Source organism: Geotrypetes seraphini, chromosome 6, assembly GCF_902459505.1.
Source record: "Geotrypetes seraphini chromosome 6, aGeoSer1.1, whole genome shotgun sequence".
Classification (NCBI taxonomy): domain Eukaryota; kingdom Metazoa; phylum Chordata; class Amphibia; order Gymnophiona; family Dermophiidae; genus Geotrypetes; species Geotrypetes seraphini.
Window position 1 is genome coordinate 8,278,945 of NC_047089.1, and position 19,032 is coordinate 8,297,976.

General features: G+C 43.6%; 1 protein-coding gene across 1 annotated transcript in view; it reads left to right on the forward strand.

The window, feature by feature from the left end:
• PDE2A (phosphodiesterase 2A) overlaps positions 1–19,032 on the forward strand; it is a 505,027-nt gene that overhangs the window by 465,165 nt on the left and 20,830 nt on the right. The window contains exons 17-21 of the mRNA XM_033947538.1: positions 1,252–1,429; positions 5,052–5,164; positions 7,855–7,932; positions 9,564–9,686; positions 12,110–12,180. Coding sequence (XP_033803429.1) covers positions 1,252–1,429; positions 5,052–5,164; positions 7,855–7,932; positions 9,564–9,686; positions 12,110–12,180 — 563 coding nt within the window. The remainder of the gene's footprint in view (positions 1–1,251; positions 1,430–5,051; positions 5,165–7,854; positions 7,933–9,563; positions 9,687–12,109; positions 12,181–19,032) is intronic.

Sequence of the window (19,032 nt, forward strand, 5' to 3'; positions counted from 1 at the left end):
TCAGTTTTAAGTATAATGTGGGGGGTTACAACCCCCCACAACGCCAGCGCAATGTCTGTTAAGTAAAGTGGGGGGGTTCCCCCCACACCCCCCGTCGGAGCCCTTTAAAATAGTGCTTTTCTTCGGCGCGCCGTCAACCTTGCTCTCAGTTATTGGCGCTCAGTTGTCGTCGTGCCGTTGTCTCGCGCAATTTGGTCCCGTCACCCATTACAGTAGCTGCAGCTTTTAAAAAATAATAGGAGGTAATGGTTCTGTGCACAGGTCTCAAGCAGGGGGGGGAAAAACTCTCTCTGTGCACTGGAATAGCATTCTATGTATAAATATCACCATCACTGGGTGATATTTATCTGTAGAATAACATTCCGGCACATGCGTGGATGTGTGCTGACACTTTCATTTTTCTCAGATGTATGCACACTACTTTGCATTTGTGTCCCTGATTGTCACACAAATTTTGCATGCTTCAGATTTGCCTATGATTAGCTTATTTCATCAGCAGGCAGAAAATTTTCTTTTTCATGAAGTTTGCATTAATAACCATGTGCTCAGCTGTCGGCACATAGTTCTTCTAGAGTTGCTCGTGACAGAAATTTCACCCATCCCTACCCATCGCCAATTGAATCCAACCCATTCCCACTCATACCTGCTAAGATCCATCACCCACCATTCCCACCCATATCCACAGGACTCAGTGCTATTATTTACTTGCTCGCAGCCCTCTGTTTTCTCCTAACCCCGACAGCCTCCCTGCTTTCTTGGATGGTATTCACTATTCAGCCAATGAGCGTTCCAAGCCTCATCCTGTTGTTCCAGCTGCCTCTCTGGGTGTTCCAAGCCTCGTTCTGGCGCTCTAACTGCCTCTGTCTATGCATTTCGAGCTTTATTCTAGAGTCACCAGAGATTCTGACTACACTCCCACGGGAATCTCGCAGCAACTTCTTCCATTTTCCTGGGAATCCCACGGTGACTTCTTCAATCCCCACAGGAATCCCGTGGCTTCCGTTAGATTCCTGCAGTCCCCATTCCCGTGCAGCTCAACATTCTAATTCATAGCTTTCTGCAATGGCCCCGAAGAGAGGGAGAAAATCAAGACCAGTGAGAACCCAGAAGCTAAACATAAGTGGTCCTTTATATGTTGTCATCGTCTAACTGTCCGTGCCTGATATGTAACAGAAGAAAGCACAAACTGTAGAATGAGAATGAAAATTGAAATAAAGGACTGTAATTACTTCTGAGTTCTTGTCCTCACAGAGCTATGATATCAGAATTCCAGCAGATCAAGGTATAGCGGGGCATGTTGCAACCACGGGCAAAATTCTCAACATCAAGGATGCTTATTCACACCCACTTTTCTACCGGGGAATTGATGACAGCACGGGCTTCAGGACCCGAAATATCCTCTGCTTTCCCATCAAGAATGAGAACAGTGGTGAGTGATGACTGATACACCTAATCCTCTCATTTACATGCATTATATATCTCCCATGTCGGGGATACTAGTAGGGGCAGATATCAACTCAACTGCTGTGGGATAAGGATCATAGATAGGGTTTTTGCTTTGCATATGCACATTTCTGAAAATGAAACCATTGGATGTCGTTTTTAGACATACTTCCAAAATATTCCCACTCTTAAAACCTCTTTTCTTTTTAACCAAAGGTATGTCCATTGTTATTGTATATGTATGCTGTCAGGCAGCAAAACAAAACTACAGCTTACATAGTGGATAATCTTAATTAGACTACTGTAACTACGTATAGTATCACTTCTAAAGCATTATTAGGGTTATGCAGGCTGTACATATAGACATAAAATTAACATCAAAATACACATTCCCATGTTAAAGGAGCTTAAGCCTTTGAGAATTTACTCCAAAATGGTTTCTATGAAACCAGTCAATATAAATGAGCTACTGGGCAAGCCAAGAGTGTGCTTGGTTGCATAAGGATATATTCTGCTGGCAGGAGACAGTGAAAAGTATCGTCTCTGGAGAGATCACAAGGAAGACCTTACCTTGGATACCACGGGCCTAACTCTATAAATGGCGCCTAACCATATCTAACTTATAGGCCGCAGTTTGCGTAGTTGTTAATCAAACACTAGGTACCATTTATAGAATCAAGCCTAAAGATAGGTGCCACTACATTAGGCTAGGTTTTAACTGGCCTATTTACCATCCTCTAACTCGGACGCTTAGCAGTGCTTAAGTTTAAGAAGTGAAGACCTTATGTGCATGACAGAAGAGCGGGACTTGGGTGGGATTGTATGTGATGATCTTAAGGTGGCCAAACAGGTTGAAAGGTGATGGCAAAATCTAGAAGGGGATGCTAGTGTGCATAGGGAGAGGTATGGCCAGTAGGAAAAAGGAGGTATAGATGGCCCTCTATTAGACTCTGGTGAGACCGCATTTAGAATATTGTGTACAATTCTGGAGACCACACCTTCAAAAAGATATAAACAGGATGGAGTCAGTTCAGAGGAGACATAGAAACATAGAGTATGACGGCAGAAATGGGCCGATGGCCCATCAAGTCTGCCCACTCAAGAACCCTCCCTCCTCGAGAATCTGTCTTTTAAGCATTCCTCTGGAGCGACCCCACCTGACGGTCCCATCGTCCCTTGAAGTCGAGCGTTGTACTGGCCTCAACTACCTGGCGTGGAAGACCATTCCATTTATCAATTACCCTTTCGGTGAAAAAGTATTTCCTGGTGTCCCCATGAAATCTTCCTCCCCTGAGTTTTAGCAGGACCCATAAGATAAAAGATTTCTTCTTCCACTTCAGTGCGGCCCGTGATGTATTTGAATGTTTCTATCATGTCTACTAAAATGGTCGGTGGTCTTCGTCATAAGGTGCACAAGGTCAGACTTAAAGATCTCAATATGTATAATTTGGAGGAAAGTCAGCAGAGGGGAGATATGACAGACGTTTAAATACCTACATGATGTAAATGCACGAGTCGAGTCTCTTTCATTTGAAAGGAAGCTCTGGAATGAGAGGGCATAGGATGAAGTTAAGAGGTGATAGGCTTAGAAGCAATCTAAGGAAATACTTTTTTACAGAAAGGGTGGTAGATACGTGGAACAGTCTCCCGGAAGAGGTGGTGGAGACGGAGACTGTGTCTGAATTCAAGAGAGCCTGGGATAGGCAGTGGGATCGCTCGGAGAGAGAAAGAGTTATACAGTTTTTCAGCCAATTAGCAGACTGAAAATCTCTGTTAACTGGCTAACATAGCCCCTGGGATTAAATTATAACTATGCCATATCTATAAAATGGAAAGATTTATTGCATTACAAAAGGGATATTTCAAGAAATTTCAGGATGTGTGGAAACCATTAACAAAATATTGTACGGATTAGTTGAAATTGTTTCCCTTACATTTATCAGTTTAATTAGGTAGGGTGTAGATATTTTATTAATACATATTTATATTATAATGGAATATATGGTAGGGAGGGGTGGGAAGGGGGAGGGATAAGAATTTATGTAATGTGTAAATGATAGCCTGTAAGTGATATGTTTATTGTTAATGTGATTGAATATATGTAACACTTAATGTAATTTTGAAAATGAATAAAAAATTTAAATGAAAACATAGCCCCTGGGACCACCACAAACTAACCAGTTTCAGAAGGGGATATTCAACGGCCCTATCTGGTTAATTGCTGCTGAATTTGCCCAGTTGGCCCTAGGCCGGTGATTTAAATGGCCAAGAGCCTCTGCTGACCATTTAAATCACTTTGCATATCGGACCCTGTATTACTATGTACATTATTTTTTGCACACCTTCGTGTCTCATATAAAGGGTATATCAGGAGCAAATGGGGATGGGAGCAGTGAACTGATGTCAGTTAAGGCGCCCAAATGCTACTCCTCGGTACAGTCTGCGAGCTAATCCCACCCAGGCCCCTCCTATTGCCCCTCCCACCTTGCATTGCGTGTGCAGGATTTAGCACACAGACTTTATAGAATAATGACTTAGGGCAGGTATGTGTAATTGGTGCAAATTATGGCAATTAACAGTAGTCATTGGCGATTATGACTCGTTCAAGCCAATTAAATCATTCATTTGAACGCGTAAATGCCCTTATTCTGTAACGTGCGGGCACAAAAAGTTAGCGTGTGCACGTTTGCAGAATCTGGGGTCCGTGGCTATACTGAACTGCCAACTTTAAGTAAATTTCCCTTCCTGCGCAGTTCTTATATCCGTAGAGGAGCAGGTTGTGCCGTGTGGAGGCCATCTTCTCCTCACCCCTGGGAATTTCTGAAAAGAAAATAACACGTGGGAAGAATTATAGAGAGATAGCAATGAGCAAGAGGTTACACTGACAGCTCGACAAATGCGCCCTGACAATTGCACTCACGACAAATGCGCGCACTGAATGGATACTATTTTGTCTTTTTGAGGGTTACAAAGTAATCCTCTTTTTTGAGGGGGACTTATCTAGTGTTAGGATTAGGTTTACATTATGATTATCAAGTTTCAAGTTTAATCATATTTGATAAATCGCTTATTACATACTAAGCGAGAGACATTAAAAATATATATTGTACAGCTTTAAAAGGGGATAAAAAACAAACTGACAATACAGACAAACTCAGATACATAAGGAAAGGGAAAAGGTAAGGAAAAGTTACAAAATTACTATTATTCAAATGAAAATATGGGAACCCTTTACATAAATGGATATCTGGAAGGCCCTAATTTGCTCAGACTCCTCAGGCCCCGTCCCTTGGGAGGGGCTTGAGGCGCCTCAAGCCCCTCCCAAGGGACGGGGCCTGAGGAGTCTGAGCAAATTAGGGCCTTCCAGATATCCACTTATGGCAGATTAAGATTTTAGGGGCACCCTTGTCCGTGTGCGCAATTGTTGAGCGCAGATTTGTCGGTGGGCCCAGGGATCAGTAGAAGTTAACGCCATTTTAAACTGGACGTGCAAATCGACCATTCTTCTCTGCACCCAGATCACAGCTTGTTTAGTATTACGTTATATAAACCCATCTGTGCAAGGTACCAACTGCGTCTCCCTTATCCGGCTGTATTTTCCTTTTCAGAGGTGATTGGGGTGGCAGAGCTGGTGAATAAGATTAACGGCCCTGGATTCAGCAAGTTTGACGAAGATTTAGCGACGGCTTTCTCCATCTACTGTGGAATTAGCATTGCACACGTAAGTCACGTGCTTTTTTTGCGTCTTGTTAAAATATAGCTTGTAGGTTTTCCCTCTAGGGATACCAGATATCCAGGAAAACCCGGACATGTCCTCTTTTTAGAGGACTGTCCGGGGTCTCGGATGGACTTTCCAAAACTTGGCCGTTTATCCGGGCTTTGGAAAGCCCCGACGAGCTCCGGCCGCATCTGGAGGGCCTCTGAGTATGGGCGGATGATGACACACACATCCAGGCATGCTCCAGGCCCTCCGGACACAGCTGGAGTTTGTCAGTGAAGGAGGTTCAGGGGGGGCTGGGAGCGGAACTGGGAGGGGCTGGGCCGGAATGGGGCGGAGCTGAGAGGGGCCGGTTGGAACTGGGCGGGGCTAGAGGCAGAACAGAGTGGGGCCATGTGTCTGGAGTTTTGCGGCCTGAAAAATGGTAACCCTATTTTCCCCTACAGTGAGCAAAGGAATGTGAAGCTCTTTTTATTACGTAGAAACACCCACTCCTCTCCAGCTGGGCTCAGCGTGTGCATTTCCTGACCTTGTCATACCTTATTCAACAGCTGAGCTGACCAGTGTGCCATTGCAACAATCCCTCCAAGCTGCCTTTCCATAATGTGGCACATTAGGTGCATGTGGGGTTACCAGGGTCCAGATTCCCCCGGACATGTCTTCCTTTTGAGGGTTGGAGAAGAGGAGAGGCGTTGGCACCCCTTGTGAAGACGGTGCTTGGGGCAGTCCACCCCCACCCGCCCCTCCTTTCTACGCCACTGGATGGAGGGTTAGCCCATATGCGTCCTACATGTACATATTTCTGGTAAAGTTACAGAAATAGATTTGGATGTAACATAAAGGCCCGAGTGGTCCATCCAGTCTGCCCATGCTCCATAAATTAATTTGGTTTAAATGGTCTTTTTTGTTAGATATTTCTGGCTCAGAAACCCAGAGCCCTGCCGGGTACTGTGCTTAGGTTCCATTAACTGGAGTCTCCATCAAAGCTCACTCCAGCCCCTCTTAACCATCAAAACCCTCCCCAGCCCATCCTCCACTGAATGTCCATATACGGGACACAAGCCGTGCAAGTCTGCCCAGTACTGGCCTTAGTTCCTTCAATGTATACCCATTATTTTCTGATTCGAGATCCTCTGTGTTCATCCCGCTTGCTTGAACTCAATCACCGTTTTCCTCTCCACCACCTCTCTCGGGAGCGCATTCCAGGCATCCACCACCCTCTCCGTAAAGAAGAATTTCCTAGCGTTACTCTTGAATCTACCACCCCCTCAACCTCAAATTATGTCCTCTGGTTTTACCATTTTCCTTTCTCTGGAAAAGATTTTGTTCTACGTTAATACCTTTCAAGTATGTGAACAGCTGAATCATATCTCGTCCCTCCTTTCCTCTAGGGCAGGGGTAGGCAATTCCAATCCTCGAGAGCCGGAGCCAGGTCAGGTTTTCAGGATATCCACAATGAATATATAGGAGATGGATTTGCATGCACTGCCTCCTTGAGATGCAAATCTATGTCATGCATATTTATTGTGGATTTCCTGAAAACCTGACCTGGCTCCGGCTCTCGAGGACCAGAATTGCCTACCCCTGCTCTAGGGTATACATAAATTTGATTACTCATATTTTACATGTAGACTTTTCATTAGATAGTTTACACAGGGAGACATCACACCAAAAGGGCAGTTCTGTAACCTGGAGCTTCCAGTTAAGTGCCGAGAAATTTGGCTACTCTATAATCAAATGCTTAAGTGCCTTAGCTTGCAACCACAAGAGGGGCAAAACTTAAAAGCTTTAGCGGCAGCTTCCGAGGTTGGAAGTATGTCCAGTGCTGGGCGGACGACTACATTATGAGCCCCGTAAATGGCAAAGACAGATCAGGATCAAGGCTGGAGTTGGCTTTGAGACCAGTGTTGGGGACACTTCTACGGCCTGTGCCCAGGGAAAGAGATTAAGTATGCCAGTGTTTAATCAGGAAGAAATGGAACCTTTGTAGAGTGTCAAATTCAGCTCTGGCCACCTTGTCGAGCAGACTGGATAGATCGTGTTACATTTGAGCAGAGCACGGAAGTGACATGAAAGTGTCTCCGATTTATGCTCATAACCTACAGACTTCTAGGTTATTTGTATTGCATGATGCACTTAAATGTGCCCATTTACTCCTCTCATTGACCAGTTCAGATCTACACTTGTATTCTATCATGACATCTTGGTGCACAAATGCCGTTATCATATTGCTACTCGGTGTGAACCATCGATGTGCCTGACTGAAGGCTCCAAGTCTAGAATTGCCCTGAAAATGCCTTTCAGAGTTTGGACACATCCTGGGTGAGCACAGGGCGGTTGTTGATATCTGTATTTGGAAGGGAGATCGCTTCTCACTCTGCAAGTTGGAACCCATTTATACCTACTGGGACCCCTTCCAAAGTGGAAGGTAAAGTAGGGAAGTCACTTTGACATAACGCGATCAAGGGATGTTGTAGAGCAGTCGCCGAACCATCAGCCTCTCTTCTGGAACAGGACTGGCTGCCTTAGAGGAGGCGTACGGATGTGTGGGGCTTGCAGGCAGCTAGGAGAGATAGGAGGATATGTCTTGACGTGGTAGCCATTGGATAAGCCGTGCAAAGTGAGTGATTGCCCAGTGAGCACCTTTGAGCCTTGGTCTTCCACTTCATAGATTCTCTGTCTGTCTTTTACAGTCATTGCTCTACAAGCAAGTCCATGAAGCTCAATACCGAAGCCATCTGGCAAATGAAATGATGATGTACCATATGAAGGTAGGAGAACAGAATGTGGCTTCTTTATAGCAGGAATAACCTAGCAGAGCTCATGCGCAACAAGGCATGACCAATCTATTTTAGTCTCTATATCACAGAGGTTCTTATTTGTGAAGCCTCGTTCATTATATGCACATGCAAATATCGGCATATCTCATACACATGTAAAATCCTGTCTTTGGAAGTCACAAGGGGAGGTGATTTGGGTGCGATGTGGGTGGAGCTTCTATATAATTAAAATCTTACCACGGATTCCCTATTTCACATAGGGAATATTTGCGAATATGAGACACTTTAGAGTGGAATCGGCCCAGTACCCTTAGGCCCCTCCTATGGGCGGGGCCTTAGGCATATGGGCCCAACCCAGTGTGAGCCCATGTTGACTTTCCTCCATTATCTCAAGGACAAACGTAGATTTAAACTCTCTGGGGACAGGGAGGACCTACAATGTCTGAATGTAACTCACTTTCAGCTATAAATGAAAAAAGGGGCGAGCTATATCCAGAATAACATGACAGCATAAAAATGTATTTGTATACCGCATCACCTTGAAATTCTATGTGGTTTTCAGGATAAAAGAGGACTGAAAAATCACAGCGAAATACAAGACATCAAGCTTCCAAAAATTTTGCAAATAAATACCCACACACCCCTTTTACAAAACTGCAATAGCGTTTTTTTTTAGCACAGGCTGGCGTGCCGAATGCTCTGCGCTGCTCCCGACATTCATGAGCGTCGGGAGCAGCGCAGAGCATTCAGCGCGCCGGCCTGCACTAAAAACCACTATCGTGGGTTTGTAACAATTTCCTAAAATCCTGATAAAAAGCAGAACTGGTTATCAAACGACTAACATGGGGAAGCCACTGCTTGCCCTGGATCGGCAGCATGGAATGTTGCTACTCTTTGGGATTCTAGAATCTTGTTGCTCTCTGGGATTCCAGAACCTTGCTATTGTTTAGGATTCTGAGTGGAATGTCGCTCTCATTGGGGTTCTGGAATCTTGCTATTCTTTGAGATGCTGGAATGTTGCTACTCCTTGTGTTTTGGCCAGGTACTAGTGACCTGGATTGGCCATCGTGAGAACGGGCTACTGGGCTTGATGGACCATTGTTCTGACCCAGTGAGGCTATTCTTATATTTTTACATGAGCCAAATATAGGACAATGAAGCCATTGTGACATCACTGCTGAGGTTGGCTCTGAGGCATTATGACATCACAATCTCAGCTCTGGAATGTTGCTCTCATTGGGGTTCCGGAATCTTGCTATTCTTTGAGATGCTGGAATGTTGCTACTCTTTGGGTTTTGGCCAGGTACTAGGGACCTGGATTGACCATCGTGAGAACGGGCTACTGGGCTTGATTGACCATTGTTCTGACCCAGTGAGGCTATTCTTACGTTCTTATGACTGAAGTCTTTATCCCAAGTAGCAGCCTGAAATGACAATATCTTTTATATAAACAACCTTCAGCAGATGGAAAGACAAAAAAAGCAAGAGGCTAGGATAAGCACATATAAAACGATCCCCAAGCTAGCTAGCTGCAGAATCCCTTCCCCGAAACTGATTGCCCACTTGTAGTCTGCAGGTGCAATGTAGAAGAATTTGGCTAGATGTTTTTCATTTAATTCTAGGTCTCGGATGATGAATATACCAAGCTGTTAAGCTATGGAATTATGCCTGTATCTGAAATTCACCCAAGTTTTGACAGTTTTACGTACACTCCGAGGTCCCTCCCAGAAGATGACACGTCCATGGTGAGTAAAGATCAGAGGCTGTAACTTACGGCCTCTTTTTCAACAGCCCTGAAGCCCTTTAACTCTCTGGCCATTAGGTAGGATGGAAAAGAAGAAGATTCCCTCAGTGTTACGATAATTCTCCCCAAATCACTCGAGGTGGAATGAAAAAAAAAAAAAATCTTTGAAAGGAAAACTGAGAAACTTGAATGGATTAACCCCAGACACTTGTCATAGCATGTCAAACTTTACACCTCTCTTTAACTAGAAAAAAAATGTAGTTATTGAACAAACGTTTCAATCCATCCTGATTTGTTGATTTGAATATATTATTTATTTGTTTAGCCCGTCCTCCCAAAGGAGCCCAGAATGGGATACAGGAGGACATTCATAGTATGGGTAGGACAAACTTTAGTAAGAAATACAGACTTTTCAGCATTTACAGTATAGACATTACATTACATTAGTGATTTTTATTCCGCCATTACCTTGCAGTTCAAGGCGGATTACAGAAGAGGATTTCTGGACATGTCCAGAGGTGTTACAGAGTAGAGCGGTTTGCTTCAGAGGATTGAAATGTTTCATACGGTGTTAGTTAGTCTTCATCGATTTCTTGAATAGCAGGGTTTTTATTTCTTTTCTGAAAGTTTTGACATAACATACAGACTTAAAATACAGACTTAGGAGGCATCGGGTGGATTAACTTGCAGCGTTGACTGTGTCGATACAACACAGAGTTAACATAGCTTTCCAAGCAGGTGGGTGTATCTTTGTTGTCGGAGGATGTGGTGGTAATTCGGGTTATATTTGCGTTGGCCTGCGAGTTTAGAGCTGTCGTTTGGTGCATTAGGCGGTGCCTTTGAGATCCATCCGTCTGGGGTGTCGACGCGGGTTGTTACGGAGCTGGGTTTGTAAAGGGAAAAGTTTTCACGACTTTCCTGAAGTTCCAAAGACTGTCTAGTGATCCAATGCAGTGGTCTCCAACCCTGTCCTGGAGGACCACCAGGCCAGTCGGGTTTTCAGGATAGTCCTAATGAATGTGCATGAGAGAGAGCTGCATATAATGGAGGTGTCAGGCATGCAAATCTGCTCCATGCATATTCATTAGGGCTAGCCTGAAAACCCGACTGGCCTAGTGGTCCTCCAGGACAGGGTTGGGAACCACTGATCTAATGGATGGGGGGATGATATATTGCTTTTGGTTGTGGGCATACACCTCCTAGATCTTCTCATCGGGGATTGTGTGGATCATATGTTTGAATCTAAAATTAAATTACATTTATCTTACAATTAAAAATGTATCTCAAACCTGTTCACAGTGGATATCCTCAACAGCTGATTGGCTGTGGGATCGCAGGACAGGTTTCTCAAGCCCAGGGTTAGGAGTGCTTAGCTTGGAGAGGAGAAGACTTAGGGGCTCTTTACTAAAGAATTAGTGCATGCTAAATTCTAAGATTTGTTGATTTGAATATATTATTAGTTATATTATATTGAATATATTATATTGAATATATTATATTATATTGAATATATTATAGTATGAGAGAATGATAGAGATTTACAAAATTATGAGCTTCATTTACTCACGTGTTAATTAGTTAGCACGAGTTAATGTGATTTTAATGCAGATTAAATGTTTCAAGCCCCATTATTCTCAATGAGACTTATTTACCATTTGTGTTCTGAACTCAGAGTTACACACATTATTGTGTGTTAACTCAAGCTACCTCTATGTGTGCTATGGAACGAGTAAATAGAGAGCACTTATTACTTTATCAAATATTAGGACCAGCTACTAAGTAGTAAATTTAAAACAAACAGGAGATAATATTTCTTCACTCACTGTGTAGAACTGAGACTGCAAAATGAACTGTAGAATTCATTGCTGGAGGGTTTGGTGAAAGCGGATAGCTTAGCAGGGTTTAAAAAAAAGGTTTGGACCATTTTCTAAAAGCAGTCCATAGGCCATTATTGAGACGGAGGTGGGGACATCCACTGCTGATTCCTAGGATAAGCTGCATAAAAATCTGTTTTCCTCCTTGGGATCTAGCTAGGTACGTGGGACCGGCCTTGGCCGCTGTCTGGAGACAGGATCCTGGGCTTGATGGACCTTCGGTCTGTCCCAGTATGGCAGCTCTTACGTTCTTAAATACTGCGAGGACCAAGAGAGACTCTGTGAAAATAACAAGCAACAGATGTGAAATATTGGCTAACGTATTTTTTTCAAGGAGAGGCCGTGTGCAAAGTGGAGAAGTGGCATGCAACCCCACAGAGATCTACGCACAAAATTACTCATTCAGCGTATCGGTTAAATCAAGAATTGCTACGTGCTTTGGATATCACATCCTTTATTTGCTAGCTTTGTTTTCTCAGTCCTCACGCATCAGTACAGAGACCGAACATTTCTCTTTCTATTATCCACATTATTTTCTCTTTCCTTACAGGCTACTCTAAGTATGTTTGAAGACATGGGTTTCATTAGCAACTATAAAATTGATCGCCAGACGCTAGGAAGGTAGGTTACTTCTTTGCATTTTCTGTGGCGCTTAGGGCTCCTTTTACTAAGGCACGCTAGCAGGAAATTACCACGCGCTACGCTTCTAGAACTAACGCCAGCTATTCCGCGCCAGTTAACGCCCTAACGCGGCTTAGTAAAAGGAGCCCTTAAAAAATCTGGTACAATTCCTGAATGCCTGCAGTCTGGTGAAATCCTCTACCTCTCCTTGTGGGCTTTTGTTTATTTATATATATGGCAGCTGATAGTTTGTCTGGGTAGGTTTACCTTTGCAAATTGGCTGCATTGAAGGCAGACAGGTGGAAAGAACACATAGGCCCCTCCTCTTTGCTGCTGGTTGGGCGCAAAATGACACACCTACTTTGGGAAACCAGTGTGTGAAGGCTGCTTCCTCCTGCCAACCTTAACAACCCTCGAGGAATGTCCCTGCGTTGTTTGGTGGGATCACTTTCATGGTTGCTCTTTTCGACAGAATGTCCAAATCCGACTTTGGACGTTTGCATGAGGACGTCCAAAAGTCGGGGAGGGAAAACGCCCATTTTTGAAACACACTGATATGCTTCTTAAGAAGTGTATTTTCGCATTACAGAAATTGCGTACAATTAAAAAATATTTTGACCCTATCCGTTTCAGACTATTAGCTCAGGCATTAATCTTGTCTATTCTCGATTACTACAATATAATCATAGAAACATAGAAACATAGAAATAGACGGCAGATAAGGGCCACGGCCCATCAAGTCTGCCCACCCCAGTGACCCTCCCTATCTATCTTTGCGGATAGATCCCACATGTCTATCCCATCTGGCCTTAAAATCCGCCACACTGGTGGCCTCAATAACCCGAAGTGGAAGACTATTCCAGCGATCAACCACCCTTTCAGTGAAGAAGAACTTCCTAGTGTCACTGTGCAGTTTCCCGCCCCTGATTTTCCACGAATGCCCCCTTGTTGCCGCGGGACCCTTGAAGAAGAAGATGTCTTCTTCCACCTTGATGCGGCCCGTGAGATATTTGAATGTCTCGATCATATCTCCCCTCTCTCGACGCTCCTCGAGTGAGTAGAGCTGCAAATTCCCCAACCGCTCCTCGTACGGGAGCTCCCTGAGTCCCGAGACCATCCTGGTGGCCATCCTCTGGACCGACTCCAGTCTCAGCACATCCTTGCGGTAATGTGGCCTCCAGAATTGCACACAGTACTCCAGGTGCGGTCTCACCATAGATCTATATAGTGGCATAATGACTTCAGGTTTACGGCTGATGAAACTCCTGCGTATGCAACCTATGATTTGCCTTGCTTTGGATGAAGCTTGCTCCACTTGGTTTGCCGACTTCATGTCTTCCCTGACAATCACTCCCAAGTCTCTTTCTGCTACAGTTCTTGTCAGGATCTCGCCATTTAGGGTGTAGATCTTGCATGGATTCTGGCTTCCCAGGTGCATGACTTTGCATTTTTTGGCATTGAAACTGAGTTGCCAGGACCTAGACCAGTGCTCCAGCAGAAGTAAGTCATGCACCATATCGTCTGTCATTGCTTTTTTGTCTGTTGTGCTTTTGCTCACTACATTGCACAGTTTGGCATCATCGGCAAAAAGATCGATTTGGGATCTTATAAAACAATCCTAGGAAGAATAAGGCTAATTCGAAATACAGCTGTCTGTTCAATCTTCGGATTGAAAAAACAGGAACACGTCAGCCCTTACTACTGTTGTTAATAGAAGCTAGAATACTTTTCAAATTTGCTTGCATCTGTTATAAATTGCTATCTGGATTATGTCCATCTTACCTTTTTTCTCATTTCGAATTGTACACTTCTCCCTCCGTATTCGCTGTGATAGGGGATTAACAGAACCGCAAATACAGAAAAACCGTGAATAACTTTTTCATATGTTGTTCACTATTTTCTATTAAAAACCATTGTGAATATAGCGAAATCGCGAATAACATGGTGGGAGAACTGACCTGTTCCTGAAGGAGAGGCAAAACATTATATTAGGGACTTCTATTCCGCCTATACCTTGCAGTTCAAGGCGGATTACAAAAGAGCTAACTGGACATTTCCAGTGAAGTTACAACAGTTTTGGGGTGTTTTTTGTTTTTTTTTTGGTTACAAGGGAGGAGAGGTACCTGGATTAATTCCGGAAGCACTTGCAAATTGGATATTAAATTGACTGTACGTACGTTACTGTGTGATATAACAAATAGATTACAGTTAGAGTACAAATAAGATTACGTTACATTTCAGGGATCTGAATACTTGGTTGGTGTTTTGGGGAGGAAGAGATTATTTAAGTGGAGGTTTTGGGGGAGAATTTATCTAGGAGGAGGGGGAAGGGTTGGGTTAAGATATCTGGATAAATTTTTTTGAAAAGTAGGGTGAAGAAAACACGGTGAAGAAAGTGCTGGGAATCAGTGATTTTCTCTGTAAACGCTGCGAATCAGCAATTTCTCTATGCAAGATGGCGTAATTTGGTGGGAGGAGCCAGCAAGCTAAAAACTGTGAATAATCAAAACTGCGAATGCTGAAACCGCGAATACTGGAGGGAGAAGTGTATAGTCCGATTAAGTCTACTCGACGCTCTGGTTTATTTACTCTTCCTAATCCCAAAAATTGCCGTTATAAAAAGTTTTTTGATAGAACCTTGGCCTATCAAGCAGGTAAAGTTCAAGTCTGGTTAGATGATATGATTCGACGGACGGCCTCTTATTGCACTTTCAGGAAATTAGTTAAGACTTATATGTTCAAAAAATGTGGTGCTTGATCGATGATTATAGTATCGTATTCATACTATTGTTATTGTACTGTGGCTTCTTATGTGTTCTGTTTCATCACTGAATTGTTCCGTCCTCTTACTTTGTCAACCGTCTAGAACTCTTTGGGTGTTGGCGGTATAGAAAAATAAAGCTATTATTATTATCTTGGCCAAGACATCCAACCTTAGGACACTTAACTTTGTTCACTATTGTGGACCACAAAAATGTCCAAGTTCAAAACGTTCATATCCAGACCATTTGGACTGGCCACAAAGACATGCCAACAGAGCAGTGGGGCACCTTAGAGGGTGCCAGTTGTACATCTCACAATAAATTCCTCCCAAACTCCCCCAAAACCTACTATACCCACCTGTCTACCATCCCAGTAGCCCTTATGGATGCAGGTAACACCTATATGGCAGTATAATAGAGTTTTGGTGGACTCACACTTTCCACCATAAATATAGTGGTTAGAGTAGCTTATGGGTCTGGCTCCTCCTCTCTATGACTCACTATCCCCCCCCTCCCCCTGGCTACTTAAGACACCTGTGTGATGCTGTACTAGGATTTAACCGAATTTGATTGTGACAAACAAACTATATATAAAACCTTTTTACCAAACAGGGGACCCAACACGGTCCGTGTTTCGGACAACCTTCATCAGGGGTCCATGGTAAGTAAAGGTAAAAACATATGTCACAACAAGTATTGAAAAAGATAATATAAAACCAAACAGATGATGTGTCACGCTAGCGATTTTTACTGCTTGCAGAGACTCTCGGCATGACACATCATCTGTTTGGTTTTATATTATCTTTTTCAATACTTGTTGTGACATATGTTTTTACCTTTACTTACCATGGACCCCTGATGAAGGTTGTCCGAAACACGGACCGTGTTGGGTCCCCTGTTTGGTAAAAAGGTTTTATATATAGCTTGTTTGTCACAATCAAATTCGCCTACATCGTTGTACACATCTGCAGTTTTGGTTTGTTTGTTCCTGGTTGGACTTTTCTCTTTTTGGTTCTGTTGCTCTGTACTAGGATTTAACAACAGGGCACCAAGGACCTAGTCCTTGAGCCAAATCACAACCATACAAGTAAAAACAGCGCCAAGACTCAACACGGGCCGTGTTTCGGCTGGAAAGCCTGCTTCAGGAGTCCTATAGTGCACAATAAGTAAACCATTAACCAAAATATTGTATATAAAAACATACCCCCCTCTTTTAGTAACGACTAGCGGACACTAAATGCTAACGTGCCCATTACATTCTATGGATGCGTTAGCATTTAGCGTGCCTTAAAAAAAGAACCCCATAATATTAAAAAAATAAAAAGCAATATAAAAAAATTATTCTTGATTTTAATTACATACAAAACATGAATGATAGAACATTAAAACAATGAGATATAAAACAAACATATAAATTCATATATAATAAAAAAATATATACCATATTTTTCGCTCCATAAGACGCACCTGACCATAAGACGCACCCTAGATTTAGAGTAGGAAAACAAGAAAAAAAACATTCTGAACCAAATTGTGCACTAACATATTCCAGGCTCTGCACCCAGCCCCCCTCACTCCCTGCCAAGCTCTGCACCCAACCCCACACTCCTTGTCAGGCTCTGCACCCTGTACCCCCTCCCCTACTAATTGTAATGCAATTTTTTCCTTTCATTTTTCATTTACACAGCAGATATAAATTCTCAAAACTGACACATTTCGATCACTAAATTCAAAATAAAATCATTTTTCTTACCTTTGTTGTGTGGTGATTTAATTAGTTTCTGGTTGGACTTCCTTCTGATTGTACATCCAACATTTCTTTCACAATCCAGCCCCATCCCTTATGGGTTCAGGTCTCTCTTTTCCCTCTGCTTACCCTCCCCTGATCCAGTGTCAGTTCTCCTTTGTACCTACCACCACCTTTGTTCCAGGTCTCCCTCTCTCTCTCTCTCCCTCTCTCCATCTTTCTGTTCTTCCTCAGGGTCTCTCGCCCTCTGTCTCTTCTGTCTGCACCTCCCACAGTCCAGCATCTGCCTCCTGTCTTTCCTCTTTGGTCCAGGTCTCTCTCTGTTTTTCTTCTGCTTACACCCCCCCCATCCCATCCCCATGTCCAGCATTTGTTCTCCTTTCTTCCAGGTCTTTCTCTGCTTCTCTCTCCTTCCTTCCTCCCTCCCTGGTCCAGAATCTTTCCACCTCTCTGCAGTCGCTCTCTCTGTCTCTCTTCCCTCTATACAACCCCAAGTCCAACATCTGACCCACTCTGTTCTGCCTCCCTTTTGTTTCAAGCTTCTCCCTCTCTCTATCATTCTTCTGCTAACATTTTGAGTGTGTTTCCCCTTTCTACCCCCTCTAGTCTAGCATCTGCCTTGTCTTCAAGTCTGTTTTCCTGCCCCTCCTCAAGGTCCTTTGGAAGACTCCTCTCACTCTCACTCCCCCTCCCCTCCCGGTGTCCAGATCCAGCATCCCGCCGGTGCCCTCACAACAGGTGGGCCTTCCCTTCAAGCTGCTTCCTGACCCAGTGACAGAGGTTGTCTTCCACGCTGTGACCGCCGCTGACCTAATTATGGCAGCCTGCAGAGCGAACTTAGCAGGCTGCCATTGACCTCCGAAGCACATTGCCTCTGCCGCGGTCCCATGTGATTATTGTAATGTATGTACTTTATTGTGACCCGCCTTTGGAAAGGTGGGATATAAATAAATAAATACAAATCTGAAAATATCTTTACAGATAAGGACTCACATCAAGTTCAGCATTTAAACCAGCAGGTGTAACTGTGAGTCTTTGTTCTAATTGCAGCAGCTGAAGATTAATGGTGCTCCCACGCCATCTGGTGGGCAAATGTCTGATCGCAAAAAACTTGATATTTATTTGGCTCACATAAGAACATAAGAGTTGCCGTACTAGGACAGACTGAAGGTGTGGCTAACTGGTAGAGCCGCTGCCTCTCCAACCAGAGGTTGTGGGATCAAATTCCAGCGCTGCTCCTTGTGACCCTGGACAAGTCACTTAATCCTCCAGTACCCTGCATATATCTAAACCACTTTTAATGTGTAACCACAAAAAAGGTGGTATACAAGTCCCAATCCCCTTTCCCTAACGTGGCCTGTAATCGTTAGCTTACAGTACTATTTCTATAATGGATTTAGCATGTTAATGCATCATAACAGCATGGAGGCATCTAACTAGAACCGACTCCTTAGAGGGTAAATCTAGAACGGAGAGCCTAGATTTCAGTACTAGGAAGGCACCTCTTTGAATCGTTATTCTATCAAGAAAAGTAGGTGTCTACTTTTCGTTATAGAACACTAGCAGAAACCATCCTAGGCGTGCCTACTTTGTAGGCATGGACATTACACCAACTATACAGCTGGCATAAATGCACAAACCTCGACCAGAAAAGAACTTGGAGCGTCTATAACATTTTATCATCTCTATGCGTAAAAATGCGGCCTTCCCACAATGGGCCATAACTCTTTCCGTGTGAACGCCCACCCACAAAGCAGGCGACATCACGTCTTGGGCCCGGGAAATTATTGTGGATGCACACGCGTGTCCAACGAAGCATGTAAATGACCAGAATTCCAGGATGAAGGTGAAAGGGGATAGATGTGAAAGTAACCATCATGGAAAGGGTAGTAGTGAATGCATGGGCCTCTTCTCCCTCGAACAGAGGAGATTGAGAGGGGACATGATCGAAACATTCAAGATAATGAAGGGAATAGACTTAGCAGATAAAGACAGATTGTTCACCCTCTCCAAGGTAGAGACAACGAGAGGGCACTCTCTAAAGTTAAAAAGGGATAGATTCCATACGAACATAAGGAAGTTCTTCTTCACCCAGAGAGTGGTGGAGAGCTGGAACGCTCTTCCGGAGTCTGTCATAGGGGAAAACACCCTCCAGGGATTCAAGACAAAGTTAGACAAGTTCCTGCTGAACCAGAACGTACGCAGGTAGGGCTAGTCTCAATTAGGGCGCTGGTCTTTGATCAGAGGGCCACTATGTGAGCAGACTGCTGGGCATAATGCAATTTTATCTTATAGTTGTAATTTAAATATTTTCTTTTATGTATGTACATCGCTTTGAAGCAA